Raw genomic sequence first — 22655 nt, 5'->3', positions numbered from 1 at the left:
AATGTGCTGTTAATATTAGCAGAAAACAGACGTCGGCCTACAGATGGGATAATCTGTTATTGTTTCGTTATAGTTACTGACATTATAATATTAAATAATGTTGACCTTTATCAATACTGTAAACCTTATGGTGCTACCTCTGTCTATACACATGTTCTATCCTTCCCACTGGTGACCCCATGTGCCCCCTTTCCTTTTCCCCCTCCCTCCATGATCCCATACCCTTTACCATTGCTAACTAGGTGGAAATACAACAAAAGCAGAATTTACATTTGTCGGCACTGCCTTTGACAAGCTCCTTGTGGGAGTAATTTGCTCCCGATGCGGTCCCCAGAGGGAGCTATAAATACCGACCATCCTAAGTTAGTGGATGCATAATTTTACCACCCTCCCTCCACACGCATATGGAAGCACAGAACAGGATGAAAGATTTTGCATGACTTAACGATAGACGTATAATTACGTCATATTAACCAATAGATTCCTCTGTGAATACCCTGCAAAATCTATACTGTACCCTTGACTAATGTTATTGTCTTGTTTGTTACAAAACATGTAAAATTTTCTTCAATAAAAAATGTATTGATATAAAATTAAAGTACATATGATGGATTTGTCCCCAACAGACATATGGGCCAGTTGTCGGATTTAGGTTCCGGCTGCTTAGAGTATCACACATTCAAGAATTAACATGTCTCAATCTCAAATTTAAAAGGCATAATGGAATGTACATGGTGATCACTGTATGGTCGCCACAAAAATCTATTTACATTTTGGAAACTTTCACATAACATCTCATATCAATGTAGAGTGATCATCAAAGTATTTGCACTTACCTGCTTTATTTAAGAATCACTATTGGGGCATGGAAATGCAAAAAGGGAAAAGGTTTGCAGCATAAAAGGGCATAAAAGCTTGTCTACACAGAGGGACGTGGCATTTTTTCTTGACTATAAAGCACTCCTTGCAATAAGACACCCCTGAGATTTAGTCATCAAAAGAAGGAAAATATATTTGACATCCAAGCATTACTACTACATCCAACCATTCATAAACACACATCACTGCTACATCCATACACAAACATAGCTCTCCTACATCTATCTATCCATCCACACACATAGTGCTGCTACATCAATCCATTCACACATCACAGCTCTGCTAAATCAATCCATTCACACAAACACTTTTTATACATACCAAGTCCTAGGGTCAGTATTAATGAAAATCTACCATGAAAATCAAGCATGATAAACCAAGGGCACTTACTCTCAGATGAAGGCACCTCGACTTTGGCTTGGGAAAGCCCCACAGCGTGCAAAATGGCCCCATTGCTGAGGCTTGCAAAATCCCCTCCCTGTATGTTTTGTTCACAATAAAGGACGTTTTTACCGTTTCCATCGGAGCAGGTGAGTGCCATTACTCTCTTCTACTTTGCTTGTTTGAATTTGGTAATCTTATAATAATAATAATAATAATTCTTTATTTATATAGCGCACACAGATTACGCAGCGCTGCACAGGCATGTCAAATTGGTCCCTGTCCCCATGGGGCTCACAATCTAAACAACCTAACAGTATGTTTTTGAAGTGTGGGAGGAAACCGGAGTACCCGGAGGAAACCCACGCAAACACGGAGAGAACATACAAACTCTTTGCAGATGTTGACCTGGGTGGGATTCGAACCCAGGACCCCAGTGCTGCAAGGCAGATGTGCTACTCACTCAGCCACCGTGCCTCTTTATATTAGTCCTCAATAGCCTAAATTATGCTAATGAGCCTGGGGGTCCCCTAGCCCCTGGGTCCCATTCCCTTTCTCTGTCCTGATTGGCAGCATACAAGAGTTCAAGGACTATACAGTGATAAATCATGTGATCAGTCACATTCTTCTGTCATCACTCTAAGCTCCTGCAGGTATTTTTCATGTCAGGGCGGACAGGGAGAGGCTTTGCTAGTGCTTCAGGAGGAAGTGCTGGATCATCCTTACCTTTTGACTATAAGACACAGGCACTCTTTAACCCCTTCAGGACGCAGGGTTTTTCGGCTCATTTCTCACTCTCCAACTTCAAAAATCCATAACTTTTTCATTTTTACGTGTACAGACCTGTGTGAGGGCTTATTTTGTGCGTTTATTTCGTCACGTTCTTGTGGGCTCAGTTTTTACGACTTTCACTCTTCGCTCCAAATAACACGCCTACTTTATTCTTTGGTTCGGTGCGATCGCGGTGATACCAAATTTATATAGGTTTTATTGTGTTTTAATACATTTTCAAAAATTAAACGAATGTGTACAAAAAAGAAAAAAAATTTTTTGCCATCTTCTGACGCTAATAACTTTTTCATACTTTGGCGCACGGAGATGTGTGAGGGGTCATTTTTTGTGAAATGAGGCGACGTTTTCATTGCTACCATTTTGAGGTCTGTGCGACATTTTGATCATTTTTTATTTCATTTTTTGTGTTATGTAAAAAGGTGTAAAAGTCGCATTTCGGACATTTAGGCGCCATTTCCCGCCTCGGAGGTCACCGCCACCCGTAACCGTTTTTATATTTTGATAGATCGGGCATTTTGGGACGCGGCGATAACTAATATGTTCGTGATTTTTACTGTTTATTATGTTTTATATCCGTTCTATCGAAAGGGGGGTGATTGGAACTTTTAATATTTTATTAATTTTTTTTATTTTTTAAACTTTTTTTTTTTTTTCACTATTTTTTAGACCATCTAGGGTACATTAACCCTAGATAGTCAGATCACTCCTACCATATACTGCAATACTTCTGTATTGCAATATATGGCATTTTTGCAGCACATTCATTACAATGAGCCACTGGCTCATTGTAACGAATATGCAGATGCCAGATAGTCTCGGGTCAAACCATGGCAACCGATCGCCGCCCCCCGATGACGTTCGGGGGCGTGGCGATCGTAATAAAGATGGCGGCGCCCGCGCGCCGCCGTCTTTTAAATGCCGCCGGCGACTGACCGCGGTTATTAGCGGTGGAGGGTTTGCTGCAATATGCAACAACCCCCACCTCTGTATGAAGAGGACTCAGCCCGTGAGCCCTCTTCATACATCCCTCATACCTCTGCGCCGTAGAGCTACAGCGCAGAGCGTTAAGGGGTTAAGACTATTTCTTGCTGGGAAGTGTGTCCAATAGTCCTAAAAATACAGCAATTGTATTTTTGCTAATTAAAAACTGCTGTCAGTGAGACAACTGTGGTAAGATACAATAAAACTTGTGCACTAAAAGCAAACATTTGAGGTTTAGTTTTCCCTCTTTCATCCCATATGAACACAACAAAAATATTGATATTTTATTTTAAGCATTTCTCAGTTTTTCAAACCCTAACCTTTTTTATCATAAAAACAATAAAGTATAACAAAATTTAATTTAATTATAAATGACAACTGTATGCTAAGGATACACAATGAAAATACTGACCTGCCTACACATTTATTCGTAGGTTGTGATTTACACCACAATTTTGTGCTCTTGCAGTTCTCTAAAAATTGTGTCAAAATATAATTAACAACTGACTACAGATAAAATATCTATCTGTTCTGCCAATTCTCATTCAGGACCAGGGCAGAGGGCATCATTCTCTCAATTTAATCATCCTTATGCAGACAAAAGAGATACATGTATGGTATGGTATGGTATACATTGATGAAAAAAATGATAACAATGTTTTGAACATTTGAATTTCAGACTCAATGGGGGTCATTTACTAAGGGCCCGATTCGCGTTTTCCCGACGTGTTACCCGAATATTTCAGATTTGCGCTGATCGCACGCGATCGGATTGTGGCGCATCAGCGCCTGCATGCACGCGACGGAAATCAGGGGCGTGGCCGAACAAAAACCCGACGGGTTCGGAAAAACCGCTGCATTTTTAAAAAAAAAGTGTCGCAGAACACACGCTTACCTTCACTCGGCCCGGCTTGGTGAACTCTAGTGCATTCAGGGCAGCAGTGACACCTGGTGGACGCCAGAGGAATCCACCGCAGAGAATGCGGCGCCGGATCGCGAATGGACCAGGTAAGTAAATCTGCCCCAGTATCTTACTTTCCACTACAGCTTACCATTTTATGGTTAAAATAAAATGAAAAATATTCAAGTCATGAGAAACAGCATCTTCCAGCTAATCAGTAGTGTTCTATTGGCCAAAAAAATTGCCAAACCATATCATGTGAGAGCCATGAGATTTGGAAGCTTACTAAATGAAGTTCATCAGTCCATTCCACAGCCAAGAGGTGGGCATCCAACCAAAATATCATCTATAGATCACAAGGTGTATCTGGCGCAACAAGCACGGCAGTGGAGGTGGCACATATGGTTCATATTAGTGAGATTACAGGAACCCATGAAAGTACAGTGCAACACACATAACACATGTATAAAAAGGTGAAGAAATTTAAAAATAATTGGCTCAAGTTTGCAAAACAGTACGAAAACTGGACAGTAGAAGATTGGAAATGGGTGATTTAGAGTAATGAAAGGAAAGTCAAAAGTCTGGGCCCTGTTAGGTACAAATGGTTCTGGAAGAATCAAGGAAAATGGGGATGAAGGATCGAGAAATTGAAGGAACTGTCATTTTAGGGAGTGGAAATATGCTTATATGGGGTTGTTTCACTGTCAAAGGCAGTGTAGTATGCTCGAAAGTCCAAATTATATATGTGAAACACTTATTAACCTCTAGATCCTTTTAAAAATTATTTTACTGCATGTCTGCAGACAGCAACTTCTAGAGGGAGCTCAGCTGGCTATCTCCCGACATAGATTCATTGGGGAACATAGATTCATTTATCAGAAGTGTCTCAGGTAAAACTGTTCTAGTTGCCCATGGAAACCCATCACAGTTCAGCTTTCATTTTACAAACAGCTGTGTAAAATGAAAGCTGAGCTCTGATTGATTGCCATGGGCAACTAGAAGAGTTCTGCTCTCAGGCACTTCTGATAAATCTCCCCTGTCTATAGGACTGAATTAAATGTCTCTCTGAAAGAGGTGCTAGGGGGCCATCATTTCAATGCTCCCAGAGTGGACCTGCTGTTCATTCCTTACCTTTCTCTTGGTTGGATATATCCAAAATGTTGTGTCAAGAAATACAATTTTTGGTTTGTGTTTCACAATGCCTGTGTTGTGAATTTCAGACTGTGAAGGAATATCGCGGCATTGTATTGCACTGGTGTTATAAAAACATGGACATTTTCTAATTCCAGCCAAAGTAAAAGTGGATAAAATTATTCTGTGACTAGCAATGTATGTTTATCCATAACACTTTTCAAATATACAAAATTATTTAGCTTCAAATTATATAATTCAAAGAGAGTTTTAATCTATACATAATCCAATCCCTCTAGTGGTATCAAGTTTGCAACTAATTTCTATGCCCCAACTTGTTGCACACTTCATTGCTTTTTAATCCACTCCACTTTCCCTTATATTTGAAATATCTGTTTATTTCCCAGACTCATTGTACGAATCTAAAATGCGTTTTGCTACTCTGGAAGCGTTTTTCTTCATTGCTGTAAGTGTAAGCAGATGTGAAAATGTTTACAAAGCAGCTTATACTTACAGCAATAAAGAAAAACGCAATGAAGAAAAACGTGCATCGGTGCCGTCTTTCATGCGTCAGAAATGCGGGGGGGCGGGCCATCAGACAATCCAACGCAATCGGACTAAGCACAGGATTTAACATTTAGATGTGTGTCGCATCCAATGCACTTACATGCACCGCGAGGAAGATGGTGAACTCCAGCGGACACAGGCAGGAAATTGGAAGCACGATCTTCTTGAATTGCAGCAGATATGCATTCCGACGGACATTCCGGATCGGGGATCGCGCAGGACCGGGTAAGTAAATGTGCCCCAATACATTTTTCATTTAAAATCAAAGCACATTTCCTCTAATCATTTTTGTGAAATGTATCAAATGTTAATACGGGTACATAAATCCATATGGCAAAATATGAATAGGTTTCATAAAATGCTGCTCTTGTATAGAAAATTACAATGTTGATGATCTTTTATGCTGTGTGTAATTTTACACACTTAAAATATTGAAGAAAAATTATGATAAAGTATTCATGTAACATTTTGCATTTTGTACCTTAAGTGCTCATTTTAGAAGTTAAAGCTACAATTGTTCTCCTTGTGTATGATGAAATTGTAGTGGTATAGTTAACCTCCTACGTGTACATCTATTCATGCTACTTTGGTGACACCTCCTAAACCTCACATTTCAAGGTACTTTTAATATCATATTTTTAAAAAATGAGATTTATTTCCATCAATATCTTTTTAGTATTAAAAAAAATATTATTCTGCTATTGTAAATGTTTGTAATAGAAATACATCTGAATTTGAATGAATGCAGAACTTAAATGTTTGTCCTTTTAGAGTTGCATATTTTGCATACGGAGGCTTAGATGCTTTAAAATAAAGATGCAGGTAAAATAAATATTGAACATATCACCAAGTAAATATATTTTCAAGGTGCTATTCTCTTTAAATTAAGATAAAATTCCTGGCAAAAAAAATGAAACCATAGATGTCCATAAATTATGTTTTGTTAAAAGTTATAAATGACACAGGGAAAAAATATTGAACATGCTTAATCTATTAATTCTGTTCAAAAGCCTTTTTGGTGATGACATCTTCAAGATGCCTTTTGTATGGAGAAACTAGCCCTATGCATTGGTCAGGTGTGATTTTGGCCCATTCTTCTACACAAACACTGAAGGTTCCAAGCCCTCTCCTTTGCACTCTGAGCTTTAGTTCCTTCCGTAGTTTTTCTATTGGATTCAGGTCTGGTGATTGACTGGGACATACCAGCAGCTTTATTTTCTCTGAATCCAATGGCTATGTTTTCTTGGCTTTTTGCTGAACTTCCCGCTATTCCCATTTATTATTCCTTCAATTATATGAAGTTTTCTAATCTTGCATGTTGAAAAACTGCACTGTGATGTTCCCACCTACAAACTTTACTGTTGGTATGGTATTTGCAGAGTGATTTACAGTGCCTTTTGTCCTCCAAACATGGTGTATATTATCCACCAAGAGTGTCAACGGTGCCCCTGCGACCCTTGTCAGCTTGCCGGGATCCTGCGGCTCCCTGCGAGCATCCCTGCCGTATAGGGCACGCGTGCGCGGCTCTGTTAGACTTAAAGGGCTAGCGCGCCGGTAAATGACGCTGGCCAGATGCCCTTATTTATAAATTTCCAGACCCTTCTTGTCTTCCCGGATCTATGTGCCACACAGTCTTAGAAAAAGCTCCCTAGCGATTCTCCTGCATTCCTGTGTCTCCTGTGTTCCTGTATCTCCTGCATTCCTGCTCCTGTGTGTTCCTGCTCCAGAGTTTCCCTGTCCTGTGTCCCGTATGCCTGTGTTCCTGTTCCCATCTGCCTGGACCTCCCGTGGCTGACCCCAGAATGGACTTGATGTTGCATCTCTGCCACCTGCCCTGACCTTGTGCCTGGACCTGACCACAAGACTGTCTGCTGCTAAGGTACCTCGACTGCCACCACGGGCTAGGCGCACCTGTGGAATGACTTGGTGGTACCCTGCCACAGCAAGTCCAACCCACTTTGCGGCGGGCTCTGGGGAAGACCAGATGCCACTTAGACTCTGGTCCCAGGTATCAGCTAGTACCACCTCCCGGGGTGGTCCAATGGATCCACGCATCCCGAATCCTGACAGTGGATCTGGCCATGGATCCCGCCGAGGTTCAGCTTCCAGAACTGGCTGATCTTACTACCTTCGTGGTCCAGCAGTCTCAACACATTGCCGCCCAAGGACAGCAACTTGGACAAGTCACCACCACCCGGCAGCAACTGTTGGATACTCAGCAACAGTGTCCAGAGTACCTGCGGTACCTCCTGTCACTACGGCTGCGTTGTCTCCTGCTGAACCCAGGCTGTGTCTCTCCATGCCCTCCAAATATGACGGTGAGGCCAAGTTATGCAGGAGCTTTATTACTCAGTGCTCTCCATCTGGTTCCCACCATGTCGTCTCTAGACTCCTGCAAGCAGTTGACAGGTCTTCCCGCTTCTTATAAGGAATTTGCGGATGTTTTCTCTGAGAAGCAAGCGGAGATTTTTCCACTGAACCGTCCCTATGACTGCCCCATTGACCTGCTGCCGGATACAACTCCACGAGGTCAGGTATACGCGTTATCTGTGCTTGAAACTGTGGCTATGTTAGCCTACATCAAGGAGAATTTGCAGAAGGTGCTGGATTCTTCTTTGTGGCCAAGAAGGATGGTTCCCTCCACCCTAGCATTGACTACCTTAGCCTCAAAAAAGTCACGGTGAAAAAACATTACCCGTTGCCTCTCATCAATGAACTTTTTGATTGAATTCGGTTTTCACCAAACTGGATCTCCGGGGGGGCATATAACCTCATCCGCATCTGTGAAGGCGATGAGTGGAAGATGGTTTTCAATAATTGTGATGGACATTTTGAGTATCTTGTAATGGCCTATGGACTCTGCAATGCACCAGCAGTGTTCCAGGAATTTTTCAACTATGTCTTCCGGGACTTGCTCTACACTTGTGTCGTCGTCTGCTTGGACGATATTCTGGTGTTTTCTACTGACCAGCAGTCTCATCAGGTCCACGTCCGGCAAGTTCTTAGTGCCCAAGTGCCTAAGGGCCAATCGCTTGTATGCTAAGCTGGAGAAATGCCAGTTTCATCGAAGTAGCCTTCCGTTCTTGGTATACATCATTTCTGACAAAGGGCTACATATGGATCCTGCCAAGTTGTTTGTGCTTCAGTGGCCTTGCCCACTGGATCTACATGCTATACAGAGATGTCTGAGCTTCTCCAATTATTACTGGCAATTTATTCCACATTTTTCCTCTCTTGTATCTTCTATTGTGGCGCTGACCAAGAAGAACGCCAATTTGAAACTCTGGCCTCCGACGGCTGAAGAAGTTTTCTCTAAGCTGAAGTCTGCTTTTGCCTCTGCTCCAGTTCTCCCCCGGCCCGATACTGAGAGACCGTTCCTGCTAGAGGTCGATGCCTCATCAGTTGGTGTTGTGGCCGTTCTCACCCAGAAAGGGCCCAAAGGTCGAACCCTTACTTGCGGCTTCTTCTCTAAAACCGTCTGCCGCAGAGAGGAATTATTCAATTGGTAATCGGGAACTTCTGGCCATAAAGCTAACATTGGAGGAATGGTGCTATGTTCTGGAAGGAGCTCATCAACCTGTCTATATCTACACTGACCACAAGATTCTCCTCCAGACTGCCCAGCGTCTCAATCCTCAACAAGCTTGCTGGTCCCTCTTCTTTTCCTGGATCAACTTCTTGATTCACTTCCGTCCAGCTGAGAAGAATGTCAAAGCTGATGCCCTCTCTCGTGCCTCTGATGTTGTTGGGGAAGAACCGGCTCCTCGTCATATCATTCCTCCAGAACTTCTGGTTGTTGCTCCTCCTGTGGACCTATGGCAGCTTCCTCCTGGCAAGATCTATCCGACCAGCTCTTCTGAAGAGGATACTGACTTGGGGACATTGCTCTTGTGTGGCTGGGCACCCTGGGGTGCAGAGGCCTAACGCTCTAATATCTTGTTACTACTGGTGGCCAGATCTGGTCAAGGACATTTGAGATTTTTTGAGTTCCTGTACTTCCTGTGCCCGTAACAAGTCTTTACGTCTTAAGCCAGAAGGTCTGCTCCTGCCGTTGCCGATTATTAGTTGCCCGAGGACTCACATAGCCATGGACTTTGACCGTGGACCATGGAAATCTCTACTTCGGGCATCCACCCGCACCAAGACTGAGGCCGACAAGAGACGCAGGTCTCCTCCAGTCTTCTCCCCGGGTGATAAAGTGTGGCTGTCTTCAAGATATGTCCGGCCGAAGGGGGGGGGGGTTACTGTCATCAGTGCCCCTGCGACCCTTGTCTCGGGACGCAGGGGCACCCGTGTACCTCCGTGCGGGTCGCCGTGCCTCATCTCACCACATAGGGCCGGGCTCTGTCAGATTTAAAGGGCCAGCGCGCCCATAATTGCCGCTGGCAAGATGCCCTTCTTTATGAATTTCCAGCCCCTTCCTGTCTTCCCTGTCAGATCTATGTGCTTCACACCCTTAAAGAAAGCTCCTGTGTTCCTGTGTCTCCTGCGTTCCTGTGTCTCCTGTGTTCCCGCTCCCGTGTGTTCCCGATTCTCCTGTGTTCCCATGTCCTGTGTCCTGTGTGCCTGTGTTCCCGTCCCCATCAGCCTGGACCTCCCGTTGCTGACTCCGGATTGGACTTGACGTTGCATCTCTGCCGCCTGCCCTGACGCCTGCTAAGGTACCTCGACCTCGTCTGCCACCGCAGGTTAGTAGTACCTGGTGCCACAGCAAGTCCAACCCGCTTTGTGGAGAGCTCTGGTGAAGACCAGGTGCCACTTAGACTCCGGTCCCAGGTGGTGGCTAGTACCACATCCCGCGCTGGTCCATAGGATCCACTGATCCCGAATCCTGACAGTAAGATCCGGCCATGGATCCCGCCAAAGTTCCGCTACCTTTTTGGTCTAATCTTACCAGCATCGTGACTCAGCAGTCCCAGCAGATTGCCGTGCAAAGTGAACAGTTAGGACAAGTCACTGCCATGTTGCAGCAATTGTTGGCAACCCCACCACAGCGTCAAGCTTCTGTGGCTCCTCCTGTGGTTCCTCCTGCTCCTCTGGTTAGCCTGCCTGCCGCTGAACATAGGCTAAGACTGTCTATGCCAACTTAGTATTATGGGGACCCAAAGCTATGCAGGGGCTTTATTACCCAGTGCTCCCTGCATATTGAACTCATGCCGGAATCCTGACAAAGAGTAAGGTTCATTTACCAGTGCTGTTCACTTTTACAATAAATACAAAGTTTCCTAATAGGACACAAACAATCTCGGATAAAAGATGTGAATTTAACAATATATTTAGCAACCTATAGGAACCCTGCAAAATGCTGAGACTTTATTTTTGCAGATTCCAGTTTCCGTGTTATTATTATCGTACAAAAGCTACATAAGTGTGCCATATTGTAAGGAATGTAAGACTTTATATAAAGTGACCATCATAAACATTTTATAAGCATTTAACCTTTAGTATGGATCCTAGCATTATATTGTTCAATTGTTTATTTGAGGGGTGAGTATGTTTCTAGTTTCCAGACCATGTATCTCTTATTGTTATAATATGCAAAATGTGTATTTCACACTTGAGTATTATTAAGCAATATGGTTCACAGCTGATGAAAAATAAAATATAGAATATCTAATCTGACATGTATGTAGAAAAGTCAATAACAAAGTACATTGTGTAACCTTTGGTTTAAGATTTATCTGGGAAAATAAGACTGATGCTTTAATCTTAATTAATCCATGAGTTTATTTCTTATTTTGCTTTTACAATACAGAAATGTTTAAGTAGGGTAAACTAGTTACACATCAGGTATGATAGCTAGACCTTATTATATTCCCCTACAAACAAGTAATATGCGACTTTTATAGGAAGAAATGTTCCATTGCTAATCTCTGTGCTCTGAATTGGGAAATTGAGATTGAATTTTCCTTTAATTTTTATACACTTAAAACTACAATCTGTGTATATTATAATTGCAGATCTTAAAAGCAAAATACAAATATTGTTGATCACATTATATTTTTCTCCAATTAACTTCATATAGTCTTGGTTTGAATGGGTTAATAAAGTGCATAATTACAGTCAAACGATACACAATTATGTACATACTGTATACATTTACATATGTTCAGGTTGGTCGAATATGTTCACAAGAGCCCACACTTAACTCCAGCATCTTCAGAGTGGTCACAGTTGTGGACATTCCAGCGAATATATGAGCACTCCCATAGGGAACTTTCATTGCCATGACACTTAACATTGTCAAGAAGTATAATGCCAGTGCCCTGTCCATACCATGCTTCTCCCCAAGCTTTAAAAGCTGCTCCACAGTCTAAAGAACGACAGACCACCTTGGCTGCCTTAAGGTCCCATGCATCATCGCACACTGTGCCCCACTGCAGTAACAAAAATACTTCTAGACGCCCTTCACATCGATGGCTTCCATTCACTAAACGGATGTCCCCTGCCAAAACACAGGAAAAAGTTTTAATTTCCTATTTTTTATTTTTAGAATCTATAAATTGGAGCAGGATCCAACATGAAAACATTCTAATAACATATTTTTTTACCCTTATAGAAAAATAAGTTTTCCAGGATGGGATAAGGAAAACCACGCCTGGAAAATTTATTTGTATCCTTTAGTGGAGCGTCCATGGCTATAAGACTCCACACACCTACATGGCAGCCACCGTAAGGAGAAGTCTTACTTCCCAACCCTCATAGACAGGAATTCCAATTTTGTATCTACTTATTTAACACAGACAAGCCCCATCATTGTTATATCAGGTGGAATGGAAGTACATACATCAGCTAAGCAGAGTTTAGAGCCTATTGGTATATTAAAAGAAAGTCAATCATGTAGCAATAAGGATGTTCTACAGTATCAATAGCATATGAGTGAGAGTTTCATGATTAGAAGAGATCATTCTATGAAGGACATCTAAGATAAAGGCATTTTTTTCCAGTTAGAAACTTTTATTCCCTGCAAAAAAATGTGAACTTAAAACATAGTTGATATACGTGGTGATAAGATCTAAATCATGAGATAGAGAGACTCTGAAACTCTTCCTCTATTCTGAAAAACACAGACTAGAGGTCAGGAGTACCATCTGGATTTATACATCAAAGGAAAATGTGGCATAATCTATATTTTAGTTTCACCAATGACCCCATATAATTACAGGTAGACTTCTACAGAAACTATGTCAACGGCGAAGAGATGGCTTCACTACAACAAGCAGCAATAACATAACCCCCAAACTATTACCACTAAAATCATCATGCATGTTATAAATGCGTGCGGGGTATTATGAGGAAAAAGCTGGAACTAAGTGTATAGGATACCCACAGGGCAATATATTAGCCAAAAAAGATTCTGAGGCATACAAGGTTGGTTTATACCTCTTATTGATAAAAGGCAATTATCATATGCTAGGCCTCCTGGTGTCATTACAAGCAGGGGGTGGTCAGTGAATCTTGGAATCTATTTAGATGAAGGTCTCGATCTAAAAGGTCTTGGTCATTCTTTGGGGGTTCCTAGGTGGACAGTTTGATTAGGCATTTCTGGTTCCCTAGGCGCCGGACCTATAATGTCACGTAATTGTCAGTACCTGTCCAGCAACCGTGCAACCACAACCAGGCTTGGCGCTAGCTGTCAGACTAGGTAGGTGGTGGCGAACTCACCCTGCGACGTCCCTGCGGGCTAAGTCCCTGCCTAAAGCAGATAAACCGCCCTGGTAAGGGTGAACCCACTATCAGGAACCTAACTGACGGTCCCTGAGAGACCCTACAAAGTGACAGAAAAATCTACTTCGTCTGGCAGCTGCTGGATGGTGGAGGGGACAGGTAACCGGAATACAGATATAGGTCAGTGTTCGCACTGGTAACAGAAACTGACACAAGACAGAACGGAAGGTGGGGTCACACTAGGAGATAAACGATACTGAGGTACAAACAACAGATACAGACAGAGAAGCGGAGTCAAAACCAAGATGGCGGCAAGGTACAGATTCGTATAGCAAATAGAATGGTCAGTAGGCAAAGCAGAAGTCAGTACACAGAATAGCAAGAAACGCAAGAGCACTAGAAACACAGAAAGACTGCAGTTTGACCAGCAAGGAGTCAAAGCAACACTGGACACTTATAGGGAACTCAGCTCTGCCACAGGTGGAAGGAGCAACAATTACAGATCACAGTGTTAACTCTTGCAAGACTGAGTGAGGGGAGTGGCAGACATCTTATCCTCAGTCAAGGAACCAACAACAGGTGACCTCATCTGAGGTTTCTGAAATACCTGGGCACCTAAGTGACCTCCTCGGTTATCACTTAGATGCTGATGCTTCTTCACTGAAGGTCTGACTGGACAGGACTCGATGAAATGACCGGAGTTCCCACAGTAGAAGCACAGGACACTCTTCTTACATAGATCTCTGCATTGCTGAGGTGACATGACTCCTACTTCAATCTGCATGGGCTCTTCCACTTCTATTTGCATGGGCTCTACAGTATTTTCTAGGGGCTCTTTAGATAGAGCAGGTAGGACAGTGGAAGAAGGTAGAGAAGAAGGATCAGGAAAAACAGACTCATGTTCATGCTTACGCTCTCTATGACGTCTGTCTACTCTGACTGCTAGAGTCATGGCCTGTTCTAAGGTTTTAGGCTCAGGATTTCCCACTAACAGATTTTTTATAGCATCAGACAGGCCCAATCTAAACTGCTATCTTGCTGTGTTTCTAGCTCTCTTGTATTTCTGACTTTTGACTTCTGGTTTGTTTATTGACTAGTCTATTTGGATTGTGATTTGGTTATTGTTATTCCCCGCTGTTGCCGACCCGGATTGTATACCTCGCCTTATTGTGTTTGTTTGTCTGTATTGTTACGTGTTCACACCTTACCCAGGGAGGGAACGTCGCCAAGTTATTGGCCTCTGTTTAGTGGGGACCCAATAAGTAGGTAGGGACAGATTGTGTCAGGGCTCACTGTCCTTGTTTGTGTCCTGCCATTACAGTAATGTAGTAAGTTCTGATTTCCTTGTCCATTTTTATTTTACCAAACTGTTATATTTTGCATTGTATGTTTATGTCTGTTTAATGTGTCACCCTTTTTGTAAAAACACCCTTTTTAGTTGTAAGACGTTACCTACATTGATTGCCTAATTTGTGACTGTAATCTAATCTTGGTGCATAATATATCCTAGGTGTCTTGTGAGCCTACAGTATTTTTCGGACTGTAAGGCGCACCGGAATATAAGGCGCACCATCAATAAATGCCTGCTAAAACATCTAGGTTCATATATAAGGCGCACCTGATTATTAGGGAAATGACCAGCAGGTGGCAGACCTGTGCACAGTTCAAGGCAGCTGTTGTCTGTAAGTACGGTTCATATAAGGCGCACTGGACTATAAGGCACACCTTTGATTTCTGAGAAAATCAAAGGATTTTTAGTGAGCCTTATAGTCCGAAAAATACGGTATAAATGATAAATGGTGGCAGCTCTATCACTCAGGTTCTTGGAGGGCGGAGAGCTGTCAAAGCATGGTTCAGTGAGACCCAGCAGGTCCACTTCCTTAACCTAAGTCAGATCCTGTCAGCGAGCAGCCAGGTTCCTGACTATATAAATTAAAAATCACCCAATCACCTTTGTCATGTGTCAGCCAAAATGTAACAACCTTAAGTGTTTGATAAGGATAAAATAAGCTGGAAAGTCCAACATTAGAATGCAGAAAAATGTGAGGAAAATAAACCACATTTGAAACAGGGTTGGGGAAGTAGTTTGTCTCATCCACAAGGTTGGTGGAGAGTGAAAAAACACTTTCCACATTAGTGCTCCAGGTCACGTTGCACCTATACACAATGCCCATTTTATAACTCCGGTCCTAGCTTTTAGATTTAAATCTTTAAAATGCAAAGGTTGGATGCAGATGGCTATAGTTTTAGAATAGAATAGCAAAAGCCACATCAGAGGCTTAAAGAAGCACATTTTTGCCTATTCTACGTCCTAATGTCACACATTTGTCTGAATAATAAACTACAAAGAATTTATTGGTGGGAGCCACGTGGCTTCTCCTTTTTTCTTTATACTCAACTACTACTCTGCTACAAAACTTGCCATAAGCCCTTTACCTGGATCCCTAGCGAGTGTCACGGGTGCCCATGTGACCCCTATCTCCGGTCGCAGCCGCAGCCGCACCCGTGTTCCTCTGTGTGTCCCGCTGAGCTCGCTGTGCTTCTCACCTAGCCAGGTTCGAGTGGTGTCTCCCGCGGCTCCTTGCTCACGTGCCGGCTCTGTTAAATTTAAAGGGCCAACGCACTTATAGTTGGCGCTGGCCACCTGCCTTTCCTGATTAATTCTCAGCCCCTTTCTGTGTTCCCTGCCGGATCTTTGAGCCTATGCCATAGAGAAAGCTCCCCTGCGATATTCCTATGTATTCCTGCATTCATGTTCCCATGCTCTTGTGTGTTCCTGTGTTCCTGTTCCCGTTCTCCTGTGTGTTCCAGTCCGTTCTTGTGTTCCCATTTCCCTTCTGTCTGGACCTCCGTTGCTGACCCCGGATTGGACTTGACCTTGCATCTCTGCCATGACCCTGTGCCTGAACCTGACTACAAGACTGTCTCCTGCAAAGGTACTTTGACCTTGGCTGCCACTGCGGGCTAGTCGCACCGCCACAGTAAGACCATCCAGATTTGTGGCGGGCTCTGGTGAAGACCAGGTGCCACTTAGATTCTGGTCCTAGGTGTCGGCTAGTACCACATCCCGCGCTGGTCCATAGGATCCACTGATCCCAAATCCTGACAGTAAGATCCGGCCATGGATCCCGCCGAAGTTCCGCTACCTTTTTGGTCTGATCTTACCACCATCGTGACTCAGCAGTCCCAGCAGATTGCCGTGCAAAGTGAACATTGAGTACAAGTCACTGCCATGTTGCAGCAATTGTTGGCAACCCCACCACAGCGTCGAGCTTCTGCGGCTCCTCCTGCTGTTCTGGTTAGCCTGCCTGCTGCTGAATATAGGCTAAAACTGTCTATGCCTGCTTAGTATGATGCGGACCCCAAGCTATGCAGGGGCTTTATTACCCAGTGCTCCCTGCATATTGAACTCATGCCGTCTCAATTTGTCACGGAGCGATCCAAGGTGGCATTTTTCATCAGTCTCCTCTCTGGGAAGGACAGAGACAATTCGGTCACGGCGGAATTCCTGTCGGAATTCCGGTCGGTGTTCGAGGAACCTGCACGGGCCTTCTATGCTGAGACAGTGCTGCTGAATCTGCGCCAGGGGAACTCATCTGAGGGAGAATATGCTGTCCAGTTCCGTACCCTGGCCTCGGAACTCTCCTGGAACGATGCAGCCCTGTCTGCAGCTTATTAAAAAAGGGAGTCCCCTGTCACGTTAAGGACGCTCTGGCTGCTCGTGACCTGCTGTCTACCCTGAGTGGTCTCATCACCCTAGCCACACGGATTGACGTGCGGTTTATGGAGCGTGTCGAAGAGTTATGCCTCGAGCAACCCCAAGTCTGTCCACAACGTCTACCTCGCCTGGCTCCTACTTTCCAAAGGCCGCTCCAGTCTCATCCATACCATCTGCAGAGGAGACTATGGAGGTGGACAGAGCCAGACTCTCCTCCCAGGAGCGTTTCAAAAGACATCAGGGAAACCTCTGCCTATATTGTGCCAGTCCTGAGCACTTCATTGGGTCTTGTCCTGTCCTTCCCCAATGTCCGAGAAACGCCAGCACCTAGGGTTCTTGGGAGAAGCATCCCTAGGTGTAAGCAAAGCTTCTCCACACCTGACTATTCCTGTGCTTCTCAGCATTGGCAACTGCACCCAGATACAGGTCACTGCTTTTCTGGACTCTGGTTTTGCGGGGAACTTCGTGGATGCTGCTCTGATCTTCCAGCATCACATTCCTGTTGTTCACGTTGAGAAGCCTCTGGTCATCTCCTTAGTAAGTGGACAAATCCTCTCTGAACCGGTCTGGTACTGCACTGAGCCTATCTCCTTGCAAGTCGGAGCTCTTCGTAAAGAGAGAGCGTCTTTCTACCTGCTGCCATGCTCCACCTTGTCTCTCCTGCTGGGCCTTCCGTGGCTGCAGCTTCCCTCACCAGTCCTTAATTGGAAAACGGAGGAGGTCCTTTGCTGGGGTCCAGAGCGCCAGTCTCTTTGCATGGTGATGCCTCTACCAGTACCTGTCCTAGTGTCCTCCATAGCTCCCAAGCCTCTGGAGGGCCTACCAACGTGTTACCAAGACTTTGCAGATGTGTTCTCCAAGAAACAAGTGGAGACTTTGCCACCACGCAGTACCTACAACTGTCCTGTGGATCTCCTGCTGGGTGCCACCCCTCCCTGGGGTTGGGTGTATCCGCTTTCAGTTCCCAAGACTGCAGCAATGTCGGAGTATATCCAAAAGAACCTGAAGAGAGGGTTTATACGCAAGTCCTCTTCTGCGGCTGGTGCAGGCTTCTTTTTCATGACCAAGAAGGATGGGTCACTCCATCCTTGCATTGACTGTGGCGATCTTAACAAGGTCAATGTTAAGAACCGCTATCCGTTGCCGTTGATCAGGGAGCTCTTTGACCGTCTGCGTGGCTCCAAGGTTTTCTCCAAGCTGGATCTCCGTGGAGCCTACAACCTCATCAGGATCTGCAAAGGTGACGAGTGGAAGACTGCTTTTAACACTTTTGATGGACATTTCGATAACTTGGTGATGGCATTTGGACTGTGTAACGCGCCAGCCGTATTTCAAGAATTTGTCAATGACATCTTCAGGGATCTGCTCTGTGTCGTAGTCTATCTTGACGACATTCTGGTATTCTCCCTGGACTTTGAGTCCCACCAGTCCAACGTATGGCAAGTACTTGGACACCTCCAGACCAACTGCCTCTACGCCAAGCTTGAGAAATGTCAATTTCACCAGAGGAGTCTTCTTTTCCTTGGCTATATTATCTCCAACAGAGGTTTCCAGATGGATCCAGGCAAACTGTCTGCTGTTCTACATGTGCCATACAGAGGTTTCTGGGCTTTGCTTAATATTACCGGCAGTTTATCCTCCACTCTTGTGTCTACCATCGTGCCGCTCACCAAGAAGGGTGCCAATCCCGGCCTATGGTCTTCGGCGGCTGAAGAAGCCTTTTCATCTGCCTTTGCCTCAGCCCCAGTTCTGACTAGACATGATACAGAAAAGCCCTTTCATCTGGAAGATAAAGTGTCCTCCGTAGGTGCTAGGGTGGTGCTCACCCATAAAGGGCCTTAAGACCGAACTATCACTTGCGGCTTTTTCTCTAAACCTTTTTCCTCCACAGAGAGGAATTACTCCATAGGAGATAGAGAACTTCTGGCCATCAAACTTGCCCTGGAAGAATGGCGATATCTTCTGGATGGAGCTCACCATCCGGTCTGCGTATATACAGATCATAAAAATCTCCGGTATCTCCAGGCGGCTCAACGTCTCAACCCTTGGCAAGCCCGTTGGTCACTCTTCTTCTCATATTTCAACCTTCTGATCCACTTCCGTTCTGCAGAGAAGAACATCAGTTTTCATTGGAGAAGAGCCAGTCTCTCGGGATATTATTTCTCCTGAACGGCTGGTTGTTGCTGCTCCGGTGGACCTTTTGCAGTTTCCCCCCCGGCAAGACATATGTCTGACTGGCACTGCGAAGGAAGATATAGTCTTGATGACATTGTGATGGCCCTCATCTCCTGATTCTACTGGTGGCCTGACCTGGTCAAAGATGTTCAGGATTATGTGGATTCCTGCACTTCCTGTGCTCATAATTAGCCATCTTGCCTCAAACCAGCTGGTCTACTTATTGCCGTTACTGATACCCACGGATCTTCCTTCTTCCTATGGGAATACAGTCATCTAGGTGGTAACAGACCACTTCTCCAAGATGTCCCATTTTGTGCCTCTGCATGGTCTGCCGTCAGCTCCTTGTCTTGCCAGCCTGTTCTTCACCAACATCTTCCAGCTACATGGACTTTCTGAGTACATCATCTCAGCATACCACCCTCAGTCCAATGGACAAGTTGAGAGGGTTAACCAGACTCTTGGATGTTACCTTTGTCATTTTGTTTCTGCCCAACAAGACGAGTGGTCCACACTGAAGCTAAGCTAAGTCCTCCCTATCTGCCTCCATATGAGGTGCTGAAACGCATTAAGCAGCACCTTCCTCCCACCATGAGCATCCCGAACTCCTTCCACTTCTCCCTATTGAAGCCTGTCATCCTGAACCGCTTCTACCGGCAAGTACCAATTCCAGCTCCTGAGGTGGACTCCTCTGATGTCTATAAGCTGATGCCTAGGTATGAGTTCAGTCAGAGGGAAGCAGTTCTTTCTTGTTGATTGGGACAGGTTCGGGCCAAAAGAGAGGTCTTGGGAGCGAAAAGACAACATTCTGGATTGTAGTGTTCTTCAGAGGTTCCTTCACACCAGGAAGAGAGGGAGGCCGAAGGGGGGTCTTTTAAATTTAAAGGGCCAGCACACAGATAACTGACGCTGTCCACCTGCCATTCCTAAAAATTCCCAGCCACTTCCTGTGTTCCCTTCCGGATGTTTGAGCCTATGCCATAGAGAAAGCTCTCTGTGATATTCCTGTGTATTATTGCGTTCCTGTTCCCATATTCCTGCATTCCTGTTCCTGTGCTCTTCTGTGTTCCTGTTCCAATGTTCCTGCGTTCCTGTTCCTGTGTTCCTGCTTTCCTGTTCCCGTGCTCCTGTGTGTTCCAGTCCGTTCCTGTGTTCCCATTTCCCTTCTGCCTGGACCTCCCGTTGCTGACCGCGGATTGGACTTGACCTTGCATCTCTGCCGCCTGCCCTGACCTTGTGCCTGAACCCGACTACGAGACTGTCTCGGGCAAAGGTACCTCGACCTCGGCTGCCACCCCGGACTAGTCGCACCTGTGGAACCACCTGGTGATACCCTGCCGCAGCAAGATCATCCCGCTTTGCGGCAAGCTCTGGTGAAAACCAGGTTCCACTTAGATTCTGGTCCCAGGTGTCAGCAAGTACCACCTCCTGCAGGGTTCCAGAGAATCCACTGATCCCAAATCCTGACAGTGAGGATGCTCAATTTGGTAGCGCCAGTACCTCTCTTATTTGAGATCATTTTCCTACCGTGAAAATTATTTGCATATTTTCTACCCAAAATCCCCAGCAGGGCATGCAAGCCTTTTAAAATGTCTTGTAAGCATGAAAATGATACCTTACACAGCTCTGTACACCAATGTATTGAAAAGTTATTAGTGTCAGAATAGGACAAAATCAAGATATTTTTATTAAACAAAAAGTTTTAATTAAAAAAAAAAGTGGATTTTTTTTCCAGCTTCCCAATACATGGCGTGGAATATTAAATACTATCACTAGGAAGAACTATTTTTTTTCTCCTTGCAGAAATTGACATACAGGGGCTTATTTACTAAGGGTCTGCGGATCGCATTTCTGTCTGACTTACTGACGTTTTCGGGGATTGCACGACTGGGAAAGGTATTTAGAAGGGGATTGTGTCGCACATGATTGGATTTTGGCGCAATTGCGCCCGTTTTCATACGACAGAAAACAGGGGGCAGGCAATCGTATGATCTGACGGATTCGGACTGAGCATGGGATTTAACTTTAAAATTCTGTTGCAAGACATGCACTTACATACACCGGGAAGAAGGTGAACTCCGGCAGACCTGAGCGGGGAAGCGACAGATGCAGGATATCAGGCGCACAATCCTAGTGAATCGCGCCAGAGTGCATTATTGTCAGAACAATGCACTTCAAGTGAACTTCTCGGACAGGTAAGTAAATGGGCCCCACAGTGCATATTCTAAAATCTGCACAATGTCAAATTTCTGCTCTCAATTTTATCCGTATTTCATTTAAGTTTCACCTGATCTCTTTAACATTAAGATTTAATCACAGAGTTTGATGCAAACTGCCTAGATTGTAAGGGGATCTTCAGAGACTCCAGTAAGGTTTAGGCTTTCCCTCTTAGCAACCTACAGATTTGAGAGTAATTTCAGGGATTGCTTCAATAATAAGTTAGTGATATCAAAGGCAAAACCAGTTAATTTCTTAACACAAGTATATTTTTGGAACATACCATCTTTTGGAGGTCTTGGTGATTTAGTTGTTACATCAAAACTTTTTGCTTCAGGGAGAAGTTCTGAGTCTTTCACACCTAATAATTGTAATATAAAGTTATTTTTAAGATGATAATTTGATTACATTAATATTTTTTAATCTATCACATTTCATATTTAAAATAAATGAAATATATACATCGGTCCAGATTTATTAAAGCCTTTGTGCCAGTTTTCTGCCTGACTTTGCACATTCTATTTAGTGCAAACTGCTTGCACATGTGTCCGCGACACATTTGTGTCACTGCTGCTCTGTACCCAACGCAACCAAAAATTCTGCTGATTTAGGGGCAGAGTGCAGACCAAGTGACACATTTATCAGGCAGTGTCTGACAGAATTGTGTTGCATGCCCCATGTTAAAGGTTCACCAAAAAAGTTACAAAAGGAAAGAACAAATCCAGCTTCCAAACAGATTACAAGTGGTGTAATAAAAAGTCCAAAAGTTTATTGACTAATGAAATGTTTTTCCGAAACGCGTAGACTGCTCTGTCTCCCTGTAACCCTGTGTGTATTTCCATTACTGGATTATTTCTAAAATGCTGCAATAATCTTTTGGAATTTTTAATACACCGTTCGGAAGCTGGATTTGCTCTTTCCTTTTATATTCTGAACTCGAGGCAGAGGATTACCGCGCTCACGCATCCACGGTGGAGCTACAGAAGTGCAGTTTGCACTATTTTTGATAAATCTGGGAAATTGTACTCAATGAACACTTTTTAAAATGAAGCACTTTGAATCTCAATTCCTCCATACAAATACAATAATACAATACAATAAAGCTTGATTGATCCCTTAAGAAATTGTGGTGTACATGGCTCCAGCATTTAGAGTACACAAAAGAAAACAGACAGTCAGAAACACAGATCTAACACTGGAAATAGTGGTACAATATGGCTTGGGTGGGGTGGGGGTGGGGGACTT

General features: G+C 44.1%; 1 protein-coding gene across 4 annotated transcripts in view; it reads right to left on the bottom strand.

Annotated features, from left to right (window-relative positions):
* Positions 1-11334: 11334 nt before the first annotated feature.
* Positions 11335-22655, bottom strand: part of SSC4D (scavenger receptor cysteine rich family member with 4 domains) — a 119672-nt gene continuing 108351 nt past the window's right edge. For all 4 annotated transcript variants that reach the window (XM_072136342.1, XM_072136345.1, XM_072136343.1 and 1 more), the window contains 2 exons: positions 21694-21771; positions 11335-12077 (listed from right to left, as the gene is read on the bottom strand). In XM_072136342.1, the coding sequence (XP_071992443.1) occupies positions 11761-12077; positions 21694-21771 (395 nt within the window). In that variant the 3' untranslated portion in view covers positions 11335-11760. The remainder of the gene's footprint in view (positions 12078-21693; positions 21772-22655) is intronic.

The sequence above is a fragment of the Engystomops pustulosus genome, chromosome 2, assembly GCF_040894005.1.
Source record: "Engystomops pustulosus chromosome 2, aEngPut4.maternal, whole genome shotgun sequence".
Classification (NCBI taxonomy): domain Eukaryota; kingdom Metazoa; phylum Chordata; class Amphibia; order Anura; family Leptodactylidae; genus Engystomops; species Engystomops pustulosus.
Note: the sequence above shows the minus strand (reverse complement) of the source record. Positions and strands in the feature narration are given on the sequence as shown.